The following is a 23,990-nucleotide window of genomic DNA, read 5'->3' as shown; positions in this document are numbered from 1 at the left end:
ATTCCATGCCTTTAGTATAAAGAAAAGACACAAAAGAGAGTTAAGACTTCAAATTGGACTAACAACGCTCATTTCATGCAAGAATTTTAATTAAGCAACTTATAGGCAATTTAAATATATTTCCAATTTTTATTTACAGATTTTAACAAATTAGTGCATCCATTCAATAGGATTCTAAGAGAGAAAAAACATCGACCTATAACATTAAACTCATAAATTAGTGCATCAATACTTTATACTTTCTTTTTATACCAACTCCCCATTGTTCAACGAGAACTTTCTATTTACAGATTAATTTATACTTTAGACTTAAAAAACATTCAAAGTTTTTACTGTTACAATTCATCGTTCTAGAAAAGGAACTCCATAATGCAAATTTAAAACCTTAGCAGCATAAGTCAGTTAAATAGGCAGAAGATACAATCACTTCTTCCCAGTTAAATGGAGTTACAGAAGAAAACTGAACAAATATCAAGCCAAATTTAATTGACCAGATAACTATATCTCATTTCATTTATTCACATCTTACTGTAGTAACCAATTCCTTTTTTTGTAAATCAGTCAGACACACTGAATAAATAACCAGATAATATGAATTAGACTCACCAGTATCTAATAGAAAACAACAACTTTTCCATGTTAAAAACTCAAAACGCTGACCTATTCACAAAAATGAAACAAATTTCATTCATTCATATTCATTCATATAAATTAGGAAACACATAAAAAGCAGGATGAAGAAATAGCTAAAATTTCACAACGAAACTGAACCAGATTTCTAGGAGATAAGATAGATCAACCAAATTTAATGAATCTAGCATGAAATTAAGCATAAAATTACCAAAAAAATAGGGAAACAATAGATTAAAAAAATTTCATGGTTTTGATATCAAATTATTCATCAACTATTCGACGAAAGGGAATATCGTGGAGAAATTATACATGTAATTGCCGAAATCCAACAAATCAAGCAAAATCCGACGAAATCCCTCAAGGAAGGCAGTGAATCACAAATTAATATGGACACGCAGCCTCAAAAAGAACACAAATTAATTGCAAAAGGGTTTTTTTACCTTTCCAGTGAGAAAAATCAAAGAATCACAGTAGATCTAAACTAAAAATCAAAGAATCATGGAGAAATTATACCTGTAATTGCCGAAATCCAACAAATCAAGCAAAATCCGATGAAATCCATCAAGGAAGGTAGTGAATCACAAATTAATATGGACATGTAGACTCAAAAAGTACACAAATTAAATGCAAAAGAGTTTTTTTACCTTTCCAGTGAGAAAAATCAAAGAATCACGGCAGATCTACAGAGATCGATGGAAGTGGGCGTCGTCGCGGGGAGGGACGACGGCGTCGTCGGAGAGGGGGGAGAACGTCGTCGTGGGGAGGGAGGAGGGCGTCGTCGAAGCGGGACGGGGACGAGGGAGTCGTCAGAGCGGGACGAGGGCGTCGTCGGAGCGGGACGAGGGCGTCGTCGGAGCGGAAGGAGGGCGTCGTCGCGGCTAGGAGGAGCACAGGTCGTCGATGGGGACTTGGGTTGGGGAGTTCGGCTACCAATTGCCAGATCTAGGGTTTATGAGATGTGAGAAACATATTTATATATGGTCATGAGATGTTCGGAACAAATCTCAACCGTTGGTTGATGATCCAAAGGATATGTGAAGCCCTTGCTCACTTAGGGGCTGTTTGGATCGGGTATTTTGAAGGGGAAAGGAGGGGGGAAGCTGCCAATTTGTCAGCTTTTTGACAGCTTTCCCCCAAAATCGAAAGCTGCGCTGACAAATTGGCAGCTTTCTTCCTCCTTTCCCCTTCAAAATACCCGATCCAAACGGGCCCTTAATAATATATATTTATATATGGGTAGAAGTTGTAATGAAAATTTTGATAAATTGCATAGAAATTTCAACTTAAAAGAGAATTTGTAAATATAAAGACTTACTTTCTTTTGTAGAACAAGAAGAAAAATGACAAATGAAAAAAATAGATAATAGCAAGACCAATTTAAGCTACTTTACTTTTCCAAAATAACACTCCCTCGAGACACAAAATAAATTGACCTCTTGCAAAAATTTTCCTTTGACAAAACTTTGGAAAGAGATATTTAACTAATTTAGTAATATATTAAATTGGTGATTCTTAATCTAGGAAATTTAGAGTTGGCATTATATATTCTTTAGACCAAGAATGTATAAACATCAGATGACAATATTTTTGGTAACATATATTTTTATATGATATATGATTTTTAATTTTAAGTGTATAATAATCAAATCAAATGTATTAAAATTATATATATATATATATATATATATATGCAAGCAAGATAATAATAAATCTTAAAACTAGATTAGCACAAAAGATAACTTGGATCTTTAACTCAAGGCGATTAGACCTTAAATCAAAGAGCACCAAACTCTGATACCAATTGTTAGAACCTAATGCCACTAGGAAAGAACCCTAGAGGGGGGATGAATATGGTCTTATGCTAATCTAATCCGATTTAATGCTAATTAAAACTTTTTAACAAGATATCCTAGCAAATAAGATATGCAAAAATTATATGCAAGAATAAACAAATACAAACAATATAGTGGATAAATTAGACAATAAGAGAATGACGATAGAGATAAACAAATATAAGTGCACAAGCCAAACTCAAACACACAAGAAATGATTACAGAGTTTGGACCTTCCGTCCTACGTCTTCACTCCCCACTCTCGGGGAGAAATCCACTATCACACCGAGTTTTCGATGCTCATCCAAAAACGTTTACACCTCACACTCGGTTTTCTAGTTGACCAAAAACTTTACAAGCAACACTCTTGTAATCTCACTCTATACCTTCTAAGTGTTGGTCTCTAGCCCGTGTCTCCCTCAAGTATTCGGATTTATAACCTCTCCCTAGGTATTACTACCGACGTCACTCCTCTTGGGATGACCCCGTCTCTCACCACACACTCCTCTCGGTGTACAAGTGTATTACAAAGGTGTATCCTCACAATGAAAGCTCAATACAATAATTTGTTCTCTAATATGGATGAGAACACAAATAAGCTCACTCTCAAGGCACAACCCTACAACCCAAATATACTATGTATGAAAATACTAAAGCTTAATGGTTGTGTGTGTAAGCAATGAGTAAAACAAATCTAAACTCAATATAAATCTAGCTTTAATAAAAATAATTAACAAAAAAATAAATATAAAGGTAGAAAGAGTTTAGGGAAACTTCTCTAAATAACAAGATGGAGAGATGTGAAATTGAAGCCCAAAACACCAAAGGATAATCTTCTCCTCTTGTGAAACTTTCTTCACTTGAAAACCAAACTTTAAACACACTTAAAACAAACTAAAATACTTGTAAACTTGTTTTGAAACTCTCATAAACATCCATAATAAACAATGAAAGTTGAGGACTTTTTATAGCCTCTTAAACCAGCTAAAAAAACCCAAGAGAATAAAAACTAGCCGTTACTAGCCGTTATAGGCTGAAAAGACCAAAATACCCCAAAATCCAGCATTCTGGAAATTTGCGTATCTGGTATTAAAAAATTAATTAAAAATAGTAAATCAACTCCAACAATAATGAAAGTTTGAAGTAAGGTATCAGACATGTACATGAGCATGTTAGAGAAGTAATTTCGAAAATATCACTCTCCATTTGTGAGAAAAATATATTTTAAAATAGATATTCCAGATTCTAAAAACTGCTAAAATACTTAATTTTATAAAATCAATTCAGTATAGTAAATCAACTCCAAAAATGATAAATTTTTGGGAAATGATTATAAATATGTAATAGAAAATTTTACAAAAAGAATTTTTAAATTTAATTTCCCATTTGTGAAATCTAATTTATTTTGTAAACTATTCAAGAATACAAAATTGTCAAAACTTGATTTTGATGAAACTTATTCCAAACAAGTTTTGAAATACTTTCCAATAGATTAATAGACTTGAGAAAAGATATAAAATAGTGTAAACAAGTCTTTAATCCATAAACATATTATTTTGTAAAATAAAAAATAATTTAACTTGAAAGTGATAAACCGAAAACGTGTATGTGTATAATGTTTGAGCTTTAAGCATTAACACACAGAGTATAAACATTATACCCAAGATTGATCTTCAATAAAGCTCGTCTTGGTAAACATGGATGATATTGATCTTGAATATGACTTGATGTGCAATGGCTTCCTACCGATATTCTGTCAACCTCCATTGAATATGATCGTGAAAGCTCGATTCCATCCATCCTCCAACTCAATTTTTACCTAGAATAAATACGAAAACACAAACACTAGATAAACAATATTAGTTGTAATTTGTTTATTAAAACATTATCAAAACAAAAAGGCTAACAATATGAATGTGTTACTAACTACACTACTTACAATTTCGTTGTTGGATGCTATGAAAATTATTAGTAAGCAGTATGGAGTTAATCCATATGCACGGGTAAACAACAATAAAAATGCTAGACAGTATTAAAGATAAGAAGTTTACTACAAATTATTCATGTACTTCAATTCTACATTAAATTTATTGATGATTTGTTGTAGAGTGCATAGCTTATTTCTCTTCTATTAATGTTGAATTTGATAGTTAGCTTATTATGAAAATTTTATTAAACAACCGGAATTGCCATTTCATGATATTAAGAAATATACCCTATTGTAAAATTTTATATACTTCATCATATTAATGCTGAATTATTATCTGTATTATCCTATGAATCTTATTGCCTACGATCACACAACTCTACGAGCATTTTATTTGTATTATTCTCTTATCATAATCAACAATATCTCTATTATTAAGAATTCTCATTAAGAGTTTATTTAAATAGTTTACATTCCAAAATGAATGTACTCCTTTACACTTGCAGTCAGGATATATCATATTATGGATTCTGATGGCGAACGGAGAAAATTGAAGAAGTTGGTTGCTGTCCAAGCACATATGAGAAATGTGCAAAGTATAGTGGCTTGGTGGTTCCTATTTTCATCTCACATAATGAAAATTTACATGGAAAAAAATCACTAAGAGAGCGATATTTGATAGATTTTTATTCTAAAAGGAAAAATGTATATCGTCTAGCATATACAAGTGAAGTAACTTGCTATGATCAGCTTAGAATGTATAGGAACTCTTTTAGGAAGTTATGCACTATGCTGCAAAATGTAGGACTAAATGATACAAAAAATATGTTAGTAGATGAGCAAGTATCAATGTTTCTACATATTCTCACCCACCATGTGAAGATCAGAGTCATAAAACAAATGTTCCAACGTTCAAGAGAAACTATTAGTCGGCATTTTACTCATGTGTTACACGTCGTAATATGTCTACACGATATTTTGATTAAGAAACCCGAGCTAGTGCCGATTGACTCAACAGATGCGAGGTGGGAATGGTTTAAGGTAATCTACAATATAAGTAGCATTTGTATTTATCAATTTTTATAAGTTTATCTAACACATTAAAATTTCCCTAATGTCTAGAATTGTCTTGGAGCTTTAGATGGGACTTACATAAGGGTGAGGGTAGTTGTGGAGGAAAAATCTAGGTATCGAACACGAAAGGGTGAAATTGCTACAAATGTTTTGGGTGTATGTTTGTGGAGGAAAAATCTAGGTATCGAACACGAAAGGGTGAAATTGCTACAAATGTTTTGGGTGTATGTTCTCAAGACATGCAATTCATATATATACTTACGAAAGGGTGAAATTGCTACAAATGTTTTGGGTGTATGTTCTCAAGACATGCAATTCATATATATACTACCCGGTTGTGAAGGGTCAGCTGCTGATAGTAGAGTCCTTCGAGAAGCAATAACTAGAAGAAATGGGTTAAAAGTCTCATGTGGTACGTTACTTATAATTTGTATTTCATTTGGGTTTATTAATCATCAACTCCACTGGTATTTAATTAAATACATTTTTAACTTGTCTAATCATAGGTTATTACTATCTAGTTGATGCTGGATACACAAATTGTGAAGGTTTTCTTGCCCCATACAGAGGTTAACGATACCACTTGAACGAATGGAGAGACTGATACCAACCTACAATTATGCAAGAGTTTTTCAACATGAAACATGCATCAGCTAGGAGTGTTATTGAGAGATGTTTTGGATTGCTTAAATTAAGATGGGGGATCTTATGCAGTTCTTCATTTTACCCTATAAAGACCCAAAATCGAATAATCATGGCATGTTGTCTTCTACATAATTACATAAGGAGAGAAATGGAGATTGATCTATTTGAAGAGAGTCTTGATGTTATAGAGGAAACAACTCAAATGGCTAATAATGATTCAATCGCCACAGTTAAAACTACAACAGCTTGGACTTCATATCGAGATAACCTCACAAATTTGATGTATGACCAGTGGATAGGGGAAGAAGAGTAGCTTATCAGAGGATATCATTGATGATGTGGCATTAGATATATTTTATTAGTTAGTATTCAAGTTTATGTTATCATGTTGTTTTCAAATTGTATTTGACATTTATTTTAATTAGAATTAACATTATTGTGCTTTTTTTGTTACATGACTCATTTTATTCATAAGTTATAAGTTCATTATACTTGCTACAAATCAAAAGATTTGCTTACTTTCACAAATCATCAAAGCAAGACTTATTTTAAAACTATTATGATGATGTAAATTTAAAAATTATTATATGGTTTATAAACTATTCAGGAATGGATCAAGAAGATCAACGAGGACCTGGAAAGAATAAGCGAACATGGATAGTTGAGGAAGACCAGAAGTTGGTTGATGCATTGTTGGAGTTACACCAAACTGGAAAGTACAATGCTAATCGTGGTTTCAAGTCTCGACACTATAATGTTGTTGAGAGGTTACTTGCCATTTCACTACCCAATTCAGGGTTAAAGGCTGATCCGCATATCAGATCAAGGATGAAAACTCTTAAGACACAATCAGTATTGTGTTTGATATGCTCAACTACAATGGTTTTGGATGGGATGAAACAAAGCAATGTGTAACTACTGAAAAAGCAGTATGGGATGAATATCTAAAGGTATTTAGTTATTCAAATTTTAATCTAGCATGTTAAATTTATTATATCTGGTAGTTTCTTAATTAATGACTATTGATTTTTAAACGAATTTAATTGCAGGCCCACAAAAATGCTACACAATTCAAGAGAAAGCTTTTCCACACCTTGATACCTTATCTATTGTGTTTGGTAAGGATCGAGCAACAAGAAAGGGAATGGAACACCCATATGATGTTATAGAAGAACTTGATAGGAAAGCTGGCCATGATATTGATGCTGATGATATACCGAGTCACATTCTCAGGAGGTAATACCTTAGAACACGGGTGAAGCTTTCTCCAAGCATAAAAAGAAGAGATGGTTATCGGGGGATAGCGAGTCAATCGAGATAATGAGGGAATCTTCTGCATATGTAGGAAGTGAACTTTTTAGGTCGAGCCAATTAATTAAGGATGGGTTAGATTAAGTGGCTTTGACTGAGAAGAGAAAGAGGTTTATAGAATAGATAATGAATATGAATTTACCTATGGACAAATGTTTGACAGCGATAGAGGCGATTGGTACTAACCGTGATTTGCTGGATTTGTTCTTCACACTCAGTGATGATTTGAAGAATATTTGGGTGAGGCGATATGCAAGTGGGCAATTTTAGATTAGCAATTTAGGCTAGTATATCATTTTGCTATTTTGAAACTTGATTATTTTAGTTGGTATTGTTTTATGGATTTTTTATTATGTCATGGGTGATTTTGATACTTTATCAAATGAGTTAATTTATATATCTAGAACTGTGGATGGTGGATATCATTATTTATATTTTTTTGGACCTATGAAAGATGTGATACTCTTTAATTTTTTTTCTTTAATTTTTTAATACTAAGAAATAGTGAGCATTGTTTAAAAAAAATGGAACATACACCTGAGAGATAACATGTGCATTGCATAACACATAGATAGATTAATATAATCTATGCATAAATAAAATTATTTAGTTATTATCATTAATGTTTATTATTATCTTATTAAAAATCTATGTTGTTGTAAGGGCATTATTAGAAAATAAGATTTTATTCTCACTTGTGAACTAGTGATACGAAACATGAGAATAAGAATGAGATTTTCATTCTAGCTTCATTCTACAAATGCACCCAAACAAGAGAATGGGAATGACCATTCCATTCCTACATACATTCCATTCTATTCTTTCTTCCATTTCATTCTCATTTGAGTCCATTCCCGCGTACCAAACGAGGCGTTAGTATCACCATTACTTCTTTGAGATACTTATAGATGAGGGTTTTAGGTTGTTGAACGTTGTCTCTTCTGTAATAACTATGACAGAATGAGCTACAAAGTTATGTATATTGATCCATGAGAGCTTTTTGCCTATAACAAAAATCTTTAACTATAGTAATTAAGAATGACAGGAATGAGTCATCTACATATTCATCCAAGTAAAAGAAAATAACTTAGGTACTAAGAACATTAAAGTAAATAGTAGAGTTAGACTAATATTGCTCGTGTTATATTATTTCTCATTCTATTCAGAGATTATTATGATTGTTCCACTATCATGCCCTCTTTAAAATTATGAGTTCGGAAAAACTTTCCATGGTCAATATTACCCTTAACTCTTTTGAATATTATATTTTAATCATAATATATCCTATTTATCCAATACAAATTTTAAATATCCTATTACCCTTGACACTTTTTGGATGTTACATTGTAATCTAATCTTAATTAATAATGATATCTTTATTAATAAAATTAGTGGTTTCGTTCCTATTGGCTGTTATCTAATGTTGATAAGGAAATTCAAATGATCTCAGTAAGTTTCTTTGCCTAGTTTATTTGATTATAATCCAATTTGTTGTCGAATTAAAATTCTTACTTTATGCAAAGTCTAAAAAACAAAAATGTGTAGCTATATATATCATGGGCTGGGATAGAAATTTGAGACAACTACAGTAATTTGGAACATAGATCACTCCTTTCTATATTCTGAACCATAAGATAATTAAATTATTTGGCTGTTGATATTTGTATTGGCTCTTTGCTTCCTCTTCACTTTAGAGAGATTATATTAGATTTCTTGTAGTGTGATTTGGAATTAGTGATTTGAACTATGAACTACCCGTGTATATTTTCTTTGCTTTTTGTGTGATTGATATATGCTTATCAGGGGATTTGTCATAACACATTAAAATCACTAAATTACCAAGCCCATATTTAAAAATGAATCAGCAAAATATTATTTTATTAAAATCACTAAATTACCAAGCCCATATTTAAAAATGAATCAGCAAAATATTATTTTATTTATTTGATTCGTATTAGGATTATTCAATTTTGATTAAAAATGAATCAGCAAAATATTATTTTATTTATTTGATTCGTATTAGGATTATTCAATTTTGATGTTGCAATTTATGACCTACAGTTCAAACTACACACATTAGTCTATCAATGCCATAGATGTCCTGAACTCAACATATTTTGAAAGTGGAATGGAGACTCTCGAGTCCCGACGATCTTTATATTTAGGAAGAGTGGAGATTTTCATAGTAACATCTCTGTTATGATAGGATTTCATTCTCGGTATGTTCCTTCTCATTAATATCTCATAAGGTATTTTTTTTCTTAAAAATTGTATGCCTTTGTTCATCAGTCCCCTAAATGCTAAAATATGCATAATAGGATTTGATGTGATTTGTGAAGGAAAAAGACAGTTCGCAAAGTGTTTCAGATCTTATTACCATATTATTTTGCCTATGTGATCCTATAAAACGTTTTGAGCATGGAAACATCGACTTAAACCACTTATTATTTAGTGCTAATGTATATGAAATACCTCCTTAAGTACAAATATATATGATACAATCATATCCACATCCAGCCTTATTTCCTCATTTTAAATTCATTTATTTTTCACTTGTCTTTTTCAAGTCCTTTTTTTCCTCTCAAGTTCTCCTACCATTGCTTATATAATTTATTTTTTTAATATATTTACGAAAGCTTGTATCTTCTTTATTTAAGTTATATTGCTATCGATGAGTCTTAAACGACACAAAATTTCACATATTGTTATCGATGAGTCTTAACAATAACGTTCAACATATTCCAGTGAAATCTTTAAAGAGGAAAGGTAATGACATTACCAACAGTACTACAAGTAGCAAACTATAATGTAAAGTTAACCTATTTTGTGGAGCCCAACTACTGGTTATAAGCATCGAGGTTTCTATATATATACTTTATAATTTATTAAAAAGGGTCATATAATCTTATATAATAATATCGATTTAATATTGAATATCATGATTATTTAAATTAATCATTATTCTCAAAATTCAAAATAAAGTTTGCTTATATTGTTATCGATGAGTCTTAACAAATAACGTTCGACATATTCGAGTGAAATCTTTAGTAAGATTTTGTTGTGTCCGCAAACAATGGTGCTCCTTAACTTATGATCCCTACTTCATTGAAGAACGTTACAAAAACTTTATGGGTAGGAGTCCGAGAATTATGAGCAGGTGCTTTGGAAAGGTCACCTTATACAATTTCGATGCAACCGAGGGTATTAGGGGTTTCTCCTTTGAGATCAACTTGAAACTATCGAATTTCGTTAATGGATTGGCCTGTGGATATGATGTGAACAAATCAGGTGTCTGCTATTTAATGAATCCGGTTACTCATGAATTTTTGAACTTCCCCACCTCAAGTACGTACGGAATTTGACATGGTTGGATTAGGGTTTTATGCCTGTATAGGAAAGTACAAGGCGGTGAGGCTAATTTATCATAACTTAGTCTCTTGTTATTGTGAAATCCTCACTTTAGAAACTCAAGATTGGAGGTTTACTGGGGAAGTTCCTTGCTCAGAGGCACTCATGGAACCATTTTTCTTACATGGGTCTCTCTATTGGAAGTCATTTGTACTAGAAGAAAATGAAGGCTAATGCACGGCTGTCCTTAGGTTCGATATCAAACATGAGAAGTTTGAAGTTACATCGACCGCTTATACCCACACTTAGGAGAGATTGTTGTATAACTATACATGAGCTAAGAGGGCATGTTTGCATTGCGCTTGTTACATATAAAAAACCTCAGTGAAGATATGGATGCTCAAGGATAACAAGAATTGGATGATGTTGAGCGTCTGTACCGAAAATTGCCGAGAGCAATGCTTAGGTTCACTACAATTACCCAAAGTTATCAGTATCTCTGATGATAAGATTCTGTTTGAGTACCGTAATTACGGGAACTATTCAAGCAGATTATGTAGTCATGACTTTGAGCATGATACTTGCACTCCAATCCTAATGAAGTTGTTCCATGTCTTTCTTCATACTCGGGAAGTCTCGTCTCAACAAGAAAATTGATAAGAGGCATGAAGTCTACTGTAGAAAACTTTTAATGGACCTATATTTTTATATGCATTCAGGGATTTGTTGATTCTTTAGTATTGTGGTTTTATTTGTGCTGAACACAGCCGCAGAAACTGTTGAAAATATATAAAGTGAATTATGGAGAAAAAAGATCTTTTTTAGATATGTTTTAGTGCTTATTTGTTGCTATTACTTACAGAAGTTTTCTGTGAAGATTCTATTATTCTCGGTTTGTTCCTCGAGTACTGTCGGTGATTTTGCTGCTCGTTTTTTCCTTTTACATATGTCAGGAATTATTACATAATGGTATGTTCTATGTATTCAAATTCTATGTTAGGAAAGAATATTGTAGTGTCAAATAAATGAAAGAACATCCTTGTTTTTTTCTTAAAAACATTTTAGTTATCTGCCAATTGCAGATTTAGTAGTCTAATTGTAATCTAGATAATTAGAACAATAATGCCAAAAAGTTGACGATCTAAATCTCGACCTTCCTAGAATTTATCAATGCAAAAATAAGTATATATTTATATACTTATTCTATGGATGTTTTTATCATATAAAATTCTATTAGAGTTAGCATTAATATTTAGTTTATGGTTTTCAATGAAATCTATCAATGATTATGAATAAAATCCATATTCTCTTTTGTGTCATGTATCCACTTCTAATCAATTGTCTAGGCTTATTAGCTTTAATTATTTCTCATGCTATTATAATGCAATTTTTTCAGATATTTTCTACTTTTACAACATTATACTTCCTTAGATGAAGCTTTCTTTCATGTCGATCCAAATAACATGAATATTCAAATTGGCCTTACATTATTTTCGTGTAGCACATTCAAACAAATATTAAAGAACAAATATTAGTTTTTCATGTAGCCCACTCAAACAAATATTAAAGAAGATAAATAATCACAATATTAAATTTTAGAGACATAAGTGAGCAAAAATCGAAACCGAAGAACAAATTTTAGTAAGAAGATAAACTAAAAATAAATAATTATGATATTTAACCACGTGCAATGCACGTTCATAAAAACTAGTAAAAATAAAAAGGTCAGGATCAATCATGCTCCACTTTTAAAGAATTATGAAGCATATTTTAGTCAAATGTACACATCATGATTTATACATAATATTCTTATAGCGAAAAAGACTATTTCTATCTATTTTATTATATTTTTGGCTTTTCAATAAAAGAAACAAGATAAGATAGTGGATCGAAACATCTAGTTCTGATTCAGAGCAAGTCCATTCTAACCTACTTTTTAAAATTTTCCGTCTGAACACCTAATGCTCCGTTTGGATACCATGGTATTTTACTTGTTTCCATGGTATTTTTGTCAAAAATATAACACCATGCGTTTGGAAACCATGGTGATTTTTGAACTAAATCATCCTCAAACTAAAAACAAAACACTTATTTCAAAACACATTTTAGGTGTTTTAAGTTTGGTGTTTTGGTTTTGAGTTTGAGAATGTGTTAATATAATATCTAACATAAAACTCAACATGCTTATTATATTATAATATACTATACTATATTATAGTTAACTTAATATATTAGTAATATTTATTAAATAATATAAAAATATAATAAATATAATATTTTATATAATAATATAATAACATATTAAATACCAATATTTAATATGTTAATAATGTATTATATGATAAATAAATAATAATAAAATATAAATAAACTAATGAAAATAATAAAAAAGTTATTGATAATAAATAATAATATATTATACAATAGTATAATCGTTATAATATTATTAACTTTTTAATAAATAAATTGTAATAAATTAATAATTATAAAATATTATATAATAGTAACATATTTAATAATAACATAACAATATAATAATATTATTATAATAACATATTGTATAGTAAATGTAATATAATATATAAAATATTAATATATTATGTAATAAATAATATAATTTATTATAAAGTAAAATAATTTTTAATAATAAAATAATTTATTGCTAACAAATGTTAATGTAAAATAATATATTCATAATATAATAATTATTAATATAATATACAAAAATAACAAATTGATATACCAAAATAATTAAATATATAATTATTTAAAAATAATATGTAATAATTATAATATAATATTATATTATATTACATTTAATACTTATTAAACTATAATAATGTGAACTAAATATTATAACATTTTATTTACAATATATTTTACTATAATTAATATATAATATATTAATAATATGTTTAATACTTATTTTATATGGGTTTTTGCTTTTAGACCCATTTGTTTACTCCCATTTATCTTTAAACCCAAGTACTATTATTTGTATCTTTAAGCCCAATTCACCTTTTGTATTTATCTTTAAACCCAATCTTCAAAATACTATATTTTCACCACTTGTTTTTAAATTTTGGAGATTGGGTTTAAAGATAAATACAAAAGGTGAATTGGGCTTAAAGATAGAAATAATAGTACTTGGGTTTAAAGATAAATGAGAGTAAACAAATGGGTCTGAAAGCAAAAACCCCTATTTTATAATGGGTCAAACTAGTGTTGACCAAAAATACTTAACATTGTGTTTTGAAAATATTTTAAGAGAAAAACATAATATCATAGTGTTTTTTTACAAAAACATAACAAGGAAAACACTATGATATCCAAGCGAAACCTTAGGAACCTTCCAGAAAGGTTGATTTGATGAGAATATTTGGAGCTTGTCTCGTAGACGATATTGCTAATGCGATGATGGTTATAACAATGACCATACTTCATGCGATGATGTTTTAACATTGACCATAGTTCATTGATGCTGATAATGATATCGATGATCCCTAGATTATCTGTTTTGTATGTTTCATAAAATATGCATGCTCATATGCTTGTGTGGCAACGATTTTGTAACCAGTGCATTGATTTTATATTAAGTTCGCAACATGTTTTATTGATTATACATTGATGATGATTATGATATTGATTGTGACAGACTTTAGGCTAAACAAAAAAAAAGTTTATGTTTCATTGTAGTTTTTTGAACAAGATTGTCCTTCTCATTTCTTAGTGTTATTCCAAATATGTTAATTGATAAATAAATTTGGAGTGTCTTATGGATGATACCAGAATTGCAATGGCGGTTATAACAAGGATAATATTACATATTCTCACTGAAAAAAGGATTGATGATGAGAATAATATTGGTGATGACGTTGATTCTGTAATCTACGCATCTGCTCAGATGCTGGCGTAGGCATTGACTTTTCTGACTTGTGCCTTGATTATTTATATCCTGTAGGTTTTGGAAACTAATTTTAATGATATTCCTTAATTAAAGAGAAATTGCAGCTTTAACAAAAGTAACTCTTTATGCTGCTCTGTAAATAGTATAGCCACAAATAATGAGATGGCTAACCCAAAAATAATAATAATAATAAAACAATAAAATAAAAAAAACCAGGTATAAATTGCTTCAAGGCCCCAAATTCATAAATTTTTTAATGTTTGCCCCTACCCCCCACCCAACTTCTCAAACATTGTCTGCCCACTCGGCCCTTTTGAAAAAACTTATTAAAGCCCCCTCTCCCCAGTTCCCATGCAAACTCCCATAACACAATCCCATTTAAAACCCTCCCTACCTCCTCCGTTCACCCCTCTCCCCGCCTCCCCCCTCTCCCCTCCTACACTCTTCCTTCCCTCCGCTCCCCTCTCCCCCTACACCTCTCCCTACCGCCTTCCCTCCCCTACAGCTCCTCCTCCCTCCCTCAACCACCTCCTCCCCCGTACACCTCCCCCCGCCCTCCCCCGTCTCCCTCCCACTGGCACTCCTTCGGCCCCACTTTGCCCCCTTCCCCGCTCCGTCGTCGGCGCCGTCCCGAGGAACTTCGCATGGGCACATTAATGTTAACTTTTTTCTGTAACATGTTAACTCTTTTCTGTAAAATGTTAACTCTTTTCTGTAACATGTTAACTCTTACAGGTAACATGTTAAATGTAAGAGTTAACATGTTAGCTGTTAGAGTTAACATGTTAGCTGTAAGAATTAACATGTTAGCTGTAAGAGTTAACATTTTACAGAAAAAAGTTAACATTTTACAGAAAAGAGTTAACATGTTACAGAAAAGAGTTAACATATTACAGGAAAGAGTTAACATGTTACAGAAAAGAGTTTACATCCACTGACATGAGAAAGAGGAGGGTAAATTCGGGATTTAAGTCAGCTGATATGTCTAATCATGAGCTGGCATGTCTAATCAACTGCTGAAATGAGCTGGAATCATGATGGAGGAGTGATGGAGGGGCTTGGACATATTTTTTTCAAAAAGGAGGGGCTAAAGAACATTAAAAAAAATAGGAGAGGCTGGGGCACATTGAAAATATAAATTTGGGGCCTAGAAGCAATTTTTCCAAAAATTTGTTATATAAATACAATTTACAATCCTGAAAGTAGTACTCAACTTTCCTTGTACGTAATTGCAATTTCCAATAGCTGAAATAAAAATCCATAGATATTGGAGGATTACTGAGGTCTGAGGGTCCTTACACACACACACACAACCAAGACTGGTACAGCATATACTCATGCAGTCAAAACAAAGGTACGTACTCTTGTGTTTACTAAAGCAACTAAAATAAACGTCACCCTTCTCTTTAACAGCAATTATAATGCATAGAGCTTGAAAGTTTTTCATGTGCTCTCTCCATAACACAAAGACGCTGTTTGGAGCGGTAACATAGAGATAAAAACTATCATTACAAAAATCCTTCCTCCGTCGGACGTAGATCTGCTCCAATTCACAGAGCGATTAACGTTGCTACTTGAAGAATAAGAATACATCCATTAAACAGCGTGCTATTTTCTTGTAATAGACTGATACATAGAACTTATCTCCACATAGTCTACATGACCATTACTGTTGTCAAGTATTGTTCAATCCTGCATCATCTAAGTGGGAGGTTAACTTCCTGTTCTCGTTCCTCCTATAAATTACGAATACATGACTCATATAATTTTATTCAATCTTCTGCTCCAATTTGAAGAATTTGTGAGCTCATATGATGCAACAGATGAATCAAGTTGCTGGCTGAGCGCCAGTCCATGCACCTCTATCATCATTGTCCATTCTGTCAATGTAGTGATAATATTGGCGCTCCCTAATGTAAGATATTCCAGACCATACTCCACGGACAAAAAGAATGCTCACAAACACCATAGTCCCCACAGCGCAGACTACCTAAACATAAATTCCGCAAAAATGCAGTTTAATATTACCATTGATAACAAACATCAGGATCCAAAGAAGACAGAAGACGGAAGGCAAATGTTAAGTCTTTTTGAGAAGAAATGTCCCTCGAGAGGTTTGTCTTGCTTTCAGATGTGAAGAAAAGCACCCTCGTACGCTAATGTCCATGGAAGTTTCATTTAAATATAGAAGAATTAAAGACAGTAGAAATGGATCATGTCATAGTTGTCGGCCAGCTGACAAACTTAAACCAAAAAGAAGAAACAGCTTATGCTTCTTCTATCAGAGTAAAAGTTGTGTGCTTGGTAATAATTCAATTCAAGAGTGAGGTTGGCTCAATAATCATTTGTTTATCTGTTGTACATCTAAAGCTCTCGGGAAAGCTGCTGTTATAGCATAAGCCCCCTTAACATTAAAGTTGAGCAAAAGCTCAAATTGATGTGTTCATCCATCATGTAACCAATAGGCTGGATCACTAAAAAATAATGTACCCAGCTCAATAATGCAAAGGCTGCATGCATATACTATGTACAGAAGATTCTACACTTTTACAAAGTATAAAAGTTTAGTCATGACAAGGAAATATGGCCAATGTTAGAGTATAAAATTGTAATCCTCAACCCTCACCGCAATTTCGAAGTCTTGGTGTAGCGGAAGGGTCCTTTGTCATGGTACCGCAGCACCCAAGTTCAATTCTTACTGGCCACGTCTTTAATGTGAAAATTACATGTGTGAACCCACGCTTCAGCTCATAAAATAGGCCCTCAACCTGTGAGGGTAATATAGAGTATAAAATGATAACCCTCAACACTCACCATAACTTTGGAGTCTTAGTATAGCTGCACGGACCTTTGACATCGTATTAGATCAACCCAGGTTTATTCCCACTGACAATGTACTTAATGCGAATTTAAGAACAAAAAAGATATCATTGCGTGAGTCTAGGTTTGGGCATAATAAGGGCACTCAACCTATGAGGGTATGTCGGGTAAAAAAATATAATCCTCACCCTCACCACAACTTTGAAGTTTTGGTCTAGTGGAAGAGGGTCCTTTGACACGAAACTAATTTGATAGCTAGAAGAAAAGAGGAATGCGTGGTTAGGATAGGGCAAGTTTGAGGGTGGTAATAGCGAAGTAGGAGTAAACTGCTTCGGTGAAGATATCACATGACAAACCCATGCCTAAGCATGGCTGGTCTATAGAAAAATACTTTGTAGGTGAAACTTTCCACAACAGAATTAAATATGGAATTATGATGAAACTAGAACAGGTTGGAGAGCAGATGGATATAACTAGAGGGACTTTGTCATTTAATTCCCTAACCTATTTGATAAATCATAAAGCCCCAATCCTCTTACTTCTTTACGACAGTGAATGAATTCACTGCAAGTGTCATGACCTTGCTCTAATGTGGAAATTATCACTGACAACCAAAGCATGAGCAATGACTTTCTTTGTCTTTCCAGTGAAGCACCGGATAATTAGGGAAACTCAAAACTTTCACTGTTCGCTAGCTAAAGAATTATAGAGAAAAAAGCCATCAACAAATTGTGTTCATCCTTTAGGGTATTCTAGTTTTGTTCATATCTAGATTGGGTAAAAGGGCAGAAAGCATGTACCCGCTATGTTGCCTTCCCTTCATAATAGCTAGCAACTTGGTGCATGCGATGCAATACTTGACACAAAATGTTTGAGAATTGTTGTAGTCGAATTTTCAAGGGAATGGATGGTTCGTTAGATTTTCCTGGATTTTTAAATTGTGAGGGCATATCTGTACATTTTTCCAAGTGTGAGGGCATGCTTGTAGTTCTTTCTTCCCAAGTGTGAAGGCATTTTGTTAGTTTCTCCAGGTGCAAGAGCATTTTTAACATTCTAAAAATGTGGCTCACAAACAAAAAAAGAGGCCTTCCCTTAATTTAAATTATAGATCGAAAAGGGAACAACTAGATCAATATAGTCTAGAGGAGAAACTGCCAATTAGGAATCTACAGCAGCAACATTGGAATGTGATTGAATATTGAATTTTTTTTTGACAAAAATGATATACATAATAAATCTAGCAATTCCACCAGCTCAATCTCCAGATTATTATTGTAATTACTCAGTCGTTTTCCAAAACAAGTATAAATGGTATTGCAGGATGCTTCTGTATAACAACTGCACATGTCATTCAAACAAGCACGAGAAGAATAGGAAATGATAGCAACTGCAAGTCTGCAAAAAAGAAGCCTCAAAGATGGAGACTTACCTCAAGGAATGCTTTAAGAATCCACAGAAAGGCCAGTATCAAAACTCCATTCACTGAAAACCTGACCTGTATCCGCATCATATTGAGAAATGTTACGAGCAGGGGGAAAAAGCAGCGTTCTAATTATAAGTAACAACGATTCCAAACTAGCTAAGAACACATCTAAGATATAAAAATTCAACAATTAAGATGGCGTCATGAGCATATCTGAGCCTTTGGCCATACAAGGAATCTCTCTGGCCAACATCACACCAACCATGCACACATGCATACACACACTCACTTTTTAATATAACAAAATGATGACAGGAATACCATTTTCTAATTAAAAATGATGAAATTTTGAAACAAATAGACAGCACCAAAATATGACAAGAGCACAAAAGATAATTTTTTTCTTTTTCCCTGTAAAACTGAACAAGTTGGAACAAAGTTCAAAACTTCCACCTAGTACTAGTTAATTAGCAGACAACCAATAAAAAAAGTTCAGGAAAAACTTCGAAAAATCAACTAAATACTTCTCGGCAAAACACTGAGGTAAGTAGAGGATAAATTCGATGCAACAGCCCAATTACTCTAATCTCACATATTCTGTAGGATAACATTAAACGAATGACAAGAACTTAGATTGACTTTAGCAGCTTTTCCCCTGAAGTGCTCATGGGGAGCCTACCTACAAGAGTATTTCATCAACACATATTACATGATTTTCCGCTGCTTATTTTTATTCAAAATGAATTGATCCAACTGATCATGCAGTGTTTCCATATGACCATGCAAGAATATAGGGAAAAAGAGTATAGAGTTCGCAATTCTGCACAAGCCTTTCGTCTCTCTACAACAACTCACATTTAGGTTTGGAAAACTGCCAGAATTTATCTAAATGCAGATTAACACAATGGTTTCCTAATATCTAAATGCATGTGTCGAGAGCAAGGTTTTAAATATCGATTATCAGAAATATATCGGATAGCCAAAATTCATATCGGATACCAATTATAGGGATATATCGGTGATTAGTAAAAATTAGAGTGGCATATCGGAGGGTGAGTATATATAATAAAATGTCCTAAAATGTAATCTAAGCACATTTAATGAAATATTTTCGAGAGAATCTTCGAGAGAGGTCGTTGATATAGGTCTTCGAGTGAGAAATTTGCTAGCAATTTGGGGGAGCGAATAGTGAAGGCGGAGAGAATTAGGGTTACACAACAAGCAGATGTTAAATAGAATAAGAGAGCATGATTTTTATTTAGTGGATGCGGGTCGAATATGGGGAAAAAGGGGTTTTTCCTCCAAACCCGAACTGGTTCACTTAGAATGTAAATTGTAGAAAATCGGGTGATTTTTTACCCACGAGAAATTGGCCGCTTTATTGGATTTACACTGATATATCACGACAAATTAGCCAAAAAATGATATGCGATAAATTTTTGTAGAAATCATATCGGACATGGCCCAAACCCTATATATCGGCGATAAATCAATAAAATCAGCCTATTTTTAAAACACGGGTCAAGAAACAGGATTATTAAACCTTCCTAATATCCGAATCAATCAAGGAAATTGTTAGATAAAGATGTAAGCCTCATTGAGAAGGCCCCTAACCTTGTCCCCTTGCTTACCTATCAAGCCTAAAGCATCAATCCTCTTTTAGCAGCTAACAATTTGTCATTTCTAGTAATATTAAACTCAGATCAGATTTCAACAAGCAATCCATACTCATATTCAGATCAAAGCTCTCCACTCGTTCCACATCATTTGGTATCAAAGCCGAAGGATCCATCTCCATCTTCTTCTCTCCTCCATAAAAGAAAGACCCATGATCTCGAGCCTTCATCAAAACCACAATCAGAGTCGAAATAAGATCCAAAGTCTTTGTAATGACACCACAAGAAGCTTCCAATTTCTTCTTAGTATTTTCAACAAGGACGTCGAATTTAAAGAGTGGAAGATTTTATGCAGGACAGATCCAAATCTAAATCCTATGGACTTAATTAAGATTTGGTGAAGATTTTATTATGATTTATTTAGATCTATTTTTTAAAGAAATATTTAAAGCAGTCTTTTTATTTTAAGTAGGATTTCCTCACGATCTGATGTTAGGAATTTTAGAGGGTCTTTTAGATTTGCTTTTGTTAGATGTTTATATTGTTTAGGATTACATGTTAGGACCTTTGAGATTTGATATTGTTAGATGGTTATTTTTTATCTAAGGATTGGATGTTAGGATGTTCAATATTTGATTTAATATTGTTTCCTTAAGAGTCGTGTTTTGTTCTTCTTTAAATAAAGATGTAACCCTTATTGAGAAGGCAAACTTGATCAATAAAAAAAAGATTTTGAGATTTGAAACTTACATGTGAACTGCTAATGGTGTGAAGCCATGGGTGTGAGACCTCGGGTGTGAGGCCTATTCTTAAGTAGGGTGTGAAGCCCTTAAGTGTGAGGCTTATTTATCAAAATCTCTCCTTTTCATTAAAACCTGTGGTCATTTCCTTCTCAGTAGATCCAGCTAACAGCCACAGGGAAAACAAAACTACCAAACTATCACAAAAACCCAGAGAAAAGTCCCAAAACCCACCAATCAGCCCCTAACCTTTCCTCTTGCTTTTCTATCAAGCCTAAAGCATCAATCCTCCTTTAGCAGCCAACAGTTTGTCAATTTTCAGCAGTATTTAACTAAGGTCAGATTCAACAAGCAGTCGATACTCATGTTCAGATCGAAACTCTCCGCTCATTTCCCATCAGCATGACTCCAGAAGCTCCTAGAAAGAGTAACTACCGAAGATCGAATCTCAGGATGCAATAGAGATTCAAGAAGAAAACTTAGAACTAAAACACCCAGAAACTTTAGATGCAGCTCTACAACAATATCAAGAGATTTATAGCCCAGCTAGAAACAAGTCACCAACACTGGCAAGTGACTGCAGTTAGTCAGCAAATATTCAGATAGTATCATAAATTGATAGGGAAGAAAGAAATATCAAATCAGAATATATATTCATCTGCATTGGCTTATAGCTTTCAGTTTGCCTATTAATCTTTCTTAATTACAAAAGTGTAAAATAAAAGTACATGCAGTTGCTTTAGCTTGTTGCTCTCAGTTCACTTTAATTATCGAATCTTGGTTGACGAAAGTTCCCAGCTTTCTACCTGCTATTTATTGTGATTTTGATCTCTTTTGAGTATATAAGAGAGAGATAGTAACACAATTAGAATGATTTAGCTTAAACGGAAATAACTGTATGATATGAAAGTCAACAATGGCTTAGGATCATTGTTTCTGTGTGAAGAGTTTTGGTGATGGAGATTACTTGCTTAATGTTGATGACATATTAACGAAGGACATGCCAAAAAATTTACTGGAAGGTAGCCGGCATGGATGTTAGATGATATAGTCATGCACACCACCCCTCATGGGCATTGAGGTGGGTTGTTGATTTTGGTTCATACCCATAAGCATACTCAACATTCGGTTCATTGAAATTTGCTAAAGGATATTAGATGATATAGTCATGCACACCACCCCTCATGGGCATTGAGGTGGGTTGTTGATTTTGGTTCATATCCATGAGCATACTCAACATTCGGTTCATTGAGATTTGCTAAAGGATATTACAATTCGGTCATGTTGGCCCAATTTCAAACCCGCTTGTGGTCGGGTTGAAACTTAAGTTATGTAATGAGTTGACTTAAAGATGAATAGTTGCATTCTTTTCTATATCATTATCCTCTTCAAATGTAGAGTCTCGGAGAGAAAGAAAGAAGAGAAAGAGGAGAAGCAAGTAGAGTTTCGATTTGTTAATTTTTCACGCCATCTTGAAGACTTAACTGCATTCTAGTATTAAAAGAGGTTTCTTCAAGCGGGTTGGTGGTTTGGAGTATTAAGGTAATCATTATATTTTGCCATTTATTTATCCATCTTTATCAGAGTCTCAGGCTTGGTTGAAACTTTGAGGACTGTTGTAAATTGATTTCTTTTTATCGAGTTGCTTGTGGACATGGTCCTAGGTTATGGAAGAACCACGTTATCTTTCGGTGTACAATTAAGAGGTAATTCTGTGTTGCTTATCCGCACGATTTATCCTACTCTCACATTGATCGACATGGGCTCCTCTCTTTGGTTCCCAATAGAAAATCCAATAATTCCAAATCAAATGAGAGCATCTGCAAATTCCATTTACCCTTCCACGTAAAAATGAAGACCAATTTTTTTGTATCTCCCATTCTAATTTCATATTGATGCCTGGGAGATCATCTTTTTCCCACTGGACCTGGACTTCAATCAGTGAGACTAAGCCATTCATCCACTCCAGTTATCCCAAATTCCCAAATCCATAAAAGCTTACTTAACCCAAATTCTAGCAAAACTTAACCAACTCATAATTTAGTGGAAACAGGGCAGATAGAAAGCTCACGGTGTCATAAATGGAAGTAAAATCTCAAGATGAAATTTTGAGCAAATCCCAACAGCCCTAGCTGTGACTAGCACAGCTCCAACCAAGAAATTTTACGTTGAGATTACCAATTTGGTAGAGATGGATGACGGGAGGACGGATCGAGCCGCCTTTCGAGCTCGACGAGATATCTTCCTGAAAACATTCTCGATGAATCTCGCAAGAAGATCCAAGCTCCTATCGTCCTCCTCCTCTTCATCATCCTCATCGTCGTCATCTTCATTGTTCTCGCCTTCGCCGAGATCGCCGATCCAAGCGCGAGGATCAGGGACCACCACTACCGTATCCTTTGCCACATAAAAGTACCCAAAATTGAATGCGAAGTTGAATGAATTCTGGGTTCAAACTAATAAATTGGGTACCTGGGGGTAGTTCGAGGATTTTCTGTAGGCTCGGAGAGGTGACGGGACTCGAGAGGTGACGATAAGACGATGGTGGTGACTGGGACGGAGGCGGAGATTGGAGGAGAAGGAGAAAGAGAGTATAGAAGAAGAAGAGGGAGAGAGGGTGGAAGAAAAGGCCATAACAATTACGGAGAAAAAGGAAAGGCGAGACGTTGTGTGTTCCAGTTGGGATGAGAAGCGAAGACGGTTGATACTCGCTT

At 33.3% G+C, this 23,990-nt stretch overlaps 2 protein-coding genes across 2 annotated transcripts; one reads left to right on the top strand and one right to left on the bottom strand.

The window, feature by feature from the left end:
- LOC109835236 lies at nucleotides 6,721–7,351 on the top strand. Its single transcript, XM_020403221.1, has 2 exons — nucleotides 6,721–6,970; nucleotides 7,161–7,351. Exons 1-2 carry the CDS (start codon nucleotides 6,721–6,723, stop codon nucleotides 7,349–7,351), a joined length of 441 nt encoding a protein of 146 aa, XP_020258810.1.
- Nucleotides 16,061–23,984, bottom strand: LOC109834285. Its single transcript, XM_020402268.1, has 4 exons — nucleotides 23,749–23,984; nucleotides 23,455–23,673; nucleotides 18,927–18,992; nucleotides 16,061–16,667 (listed from the first exon to the last, which is right to left on the bottom strand). Exons 1-4 carry the CDS (start codon nucleotides 23,908–23,910, stop codon nucleotides 16,506–16,508), a joined length of 609 nt encoding a protein of 202 aa, XP_020257857.1. The 5' UTR covers nucleotides 23,911–23,984; the 3' UTR covers nucleotides 16,061–16,505.

Source organism: Asparagus officinalis, chromosome 3 (assembly GCF_001876935.1).
Source record: "Asparagus officinalis chromosome 3, Aspof.V1, whole genome shotgun sequence".
NCBI classification, from domain to species: Eukaryota; Viridiplantae; Streptophyta; class Magnoliopsida; order Asparagales; family Asparagaceae; genus Asparagus; species Asparagus officinalis.
The sequence above is the reverse complement of the archived record's forward strand: the minus strand, read 5'-3'. Positions and strand labels throughout refer to the sequence as shown.

What these genes read in the sequence shown, in the direction of transcription:
- LOC109834285 (XM_020402268.1), bottom strand. Translation starts at nt 23,910, where the DNA reads ATGGCCTTTTCTTCCACCCTCTCTCCCTCTTCTTCTTCTATACTCTCT. An exon ending in AATCCTCGAACTACCCCCAG is followed by an intron (nt 23,674 to 23,748) that starts GTACCCAATTTA and finishes TATGTGGCAAAG; the next exon opens with GATACGGTAGTGGTGGTCCC. An exon ending in TTCTTAAAGCATTCCTTGAG is followed by an intron (nt 16,668 to 18,926) that starts GTAAGTCTCCAT and finishes ATTTATGTTTAG; the next exon opens with GTAGTCTGCGCTGTGGGGAC.
- LOC109835236 (XM_020403221.1), top strand. Translation starts at nt 6,721, where the DNA reads ATGGATCAAGAAGATCAACGAGGACCTGGAAAGAATAAGCGAACATGG. An exon ending in TAAGACACAATCAGTATTGT is followed by an intron (nt 6,971 to 7,160) that starts GTTTGATATGCT and finishes ATTTAATTGCAG; the next exon opens with GCCCACAAAAATGCTACACA.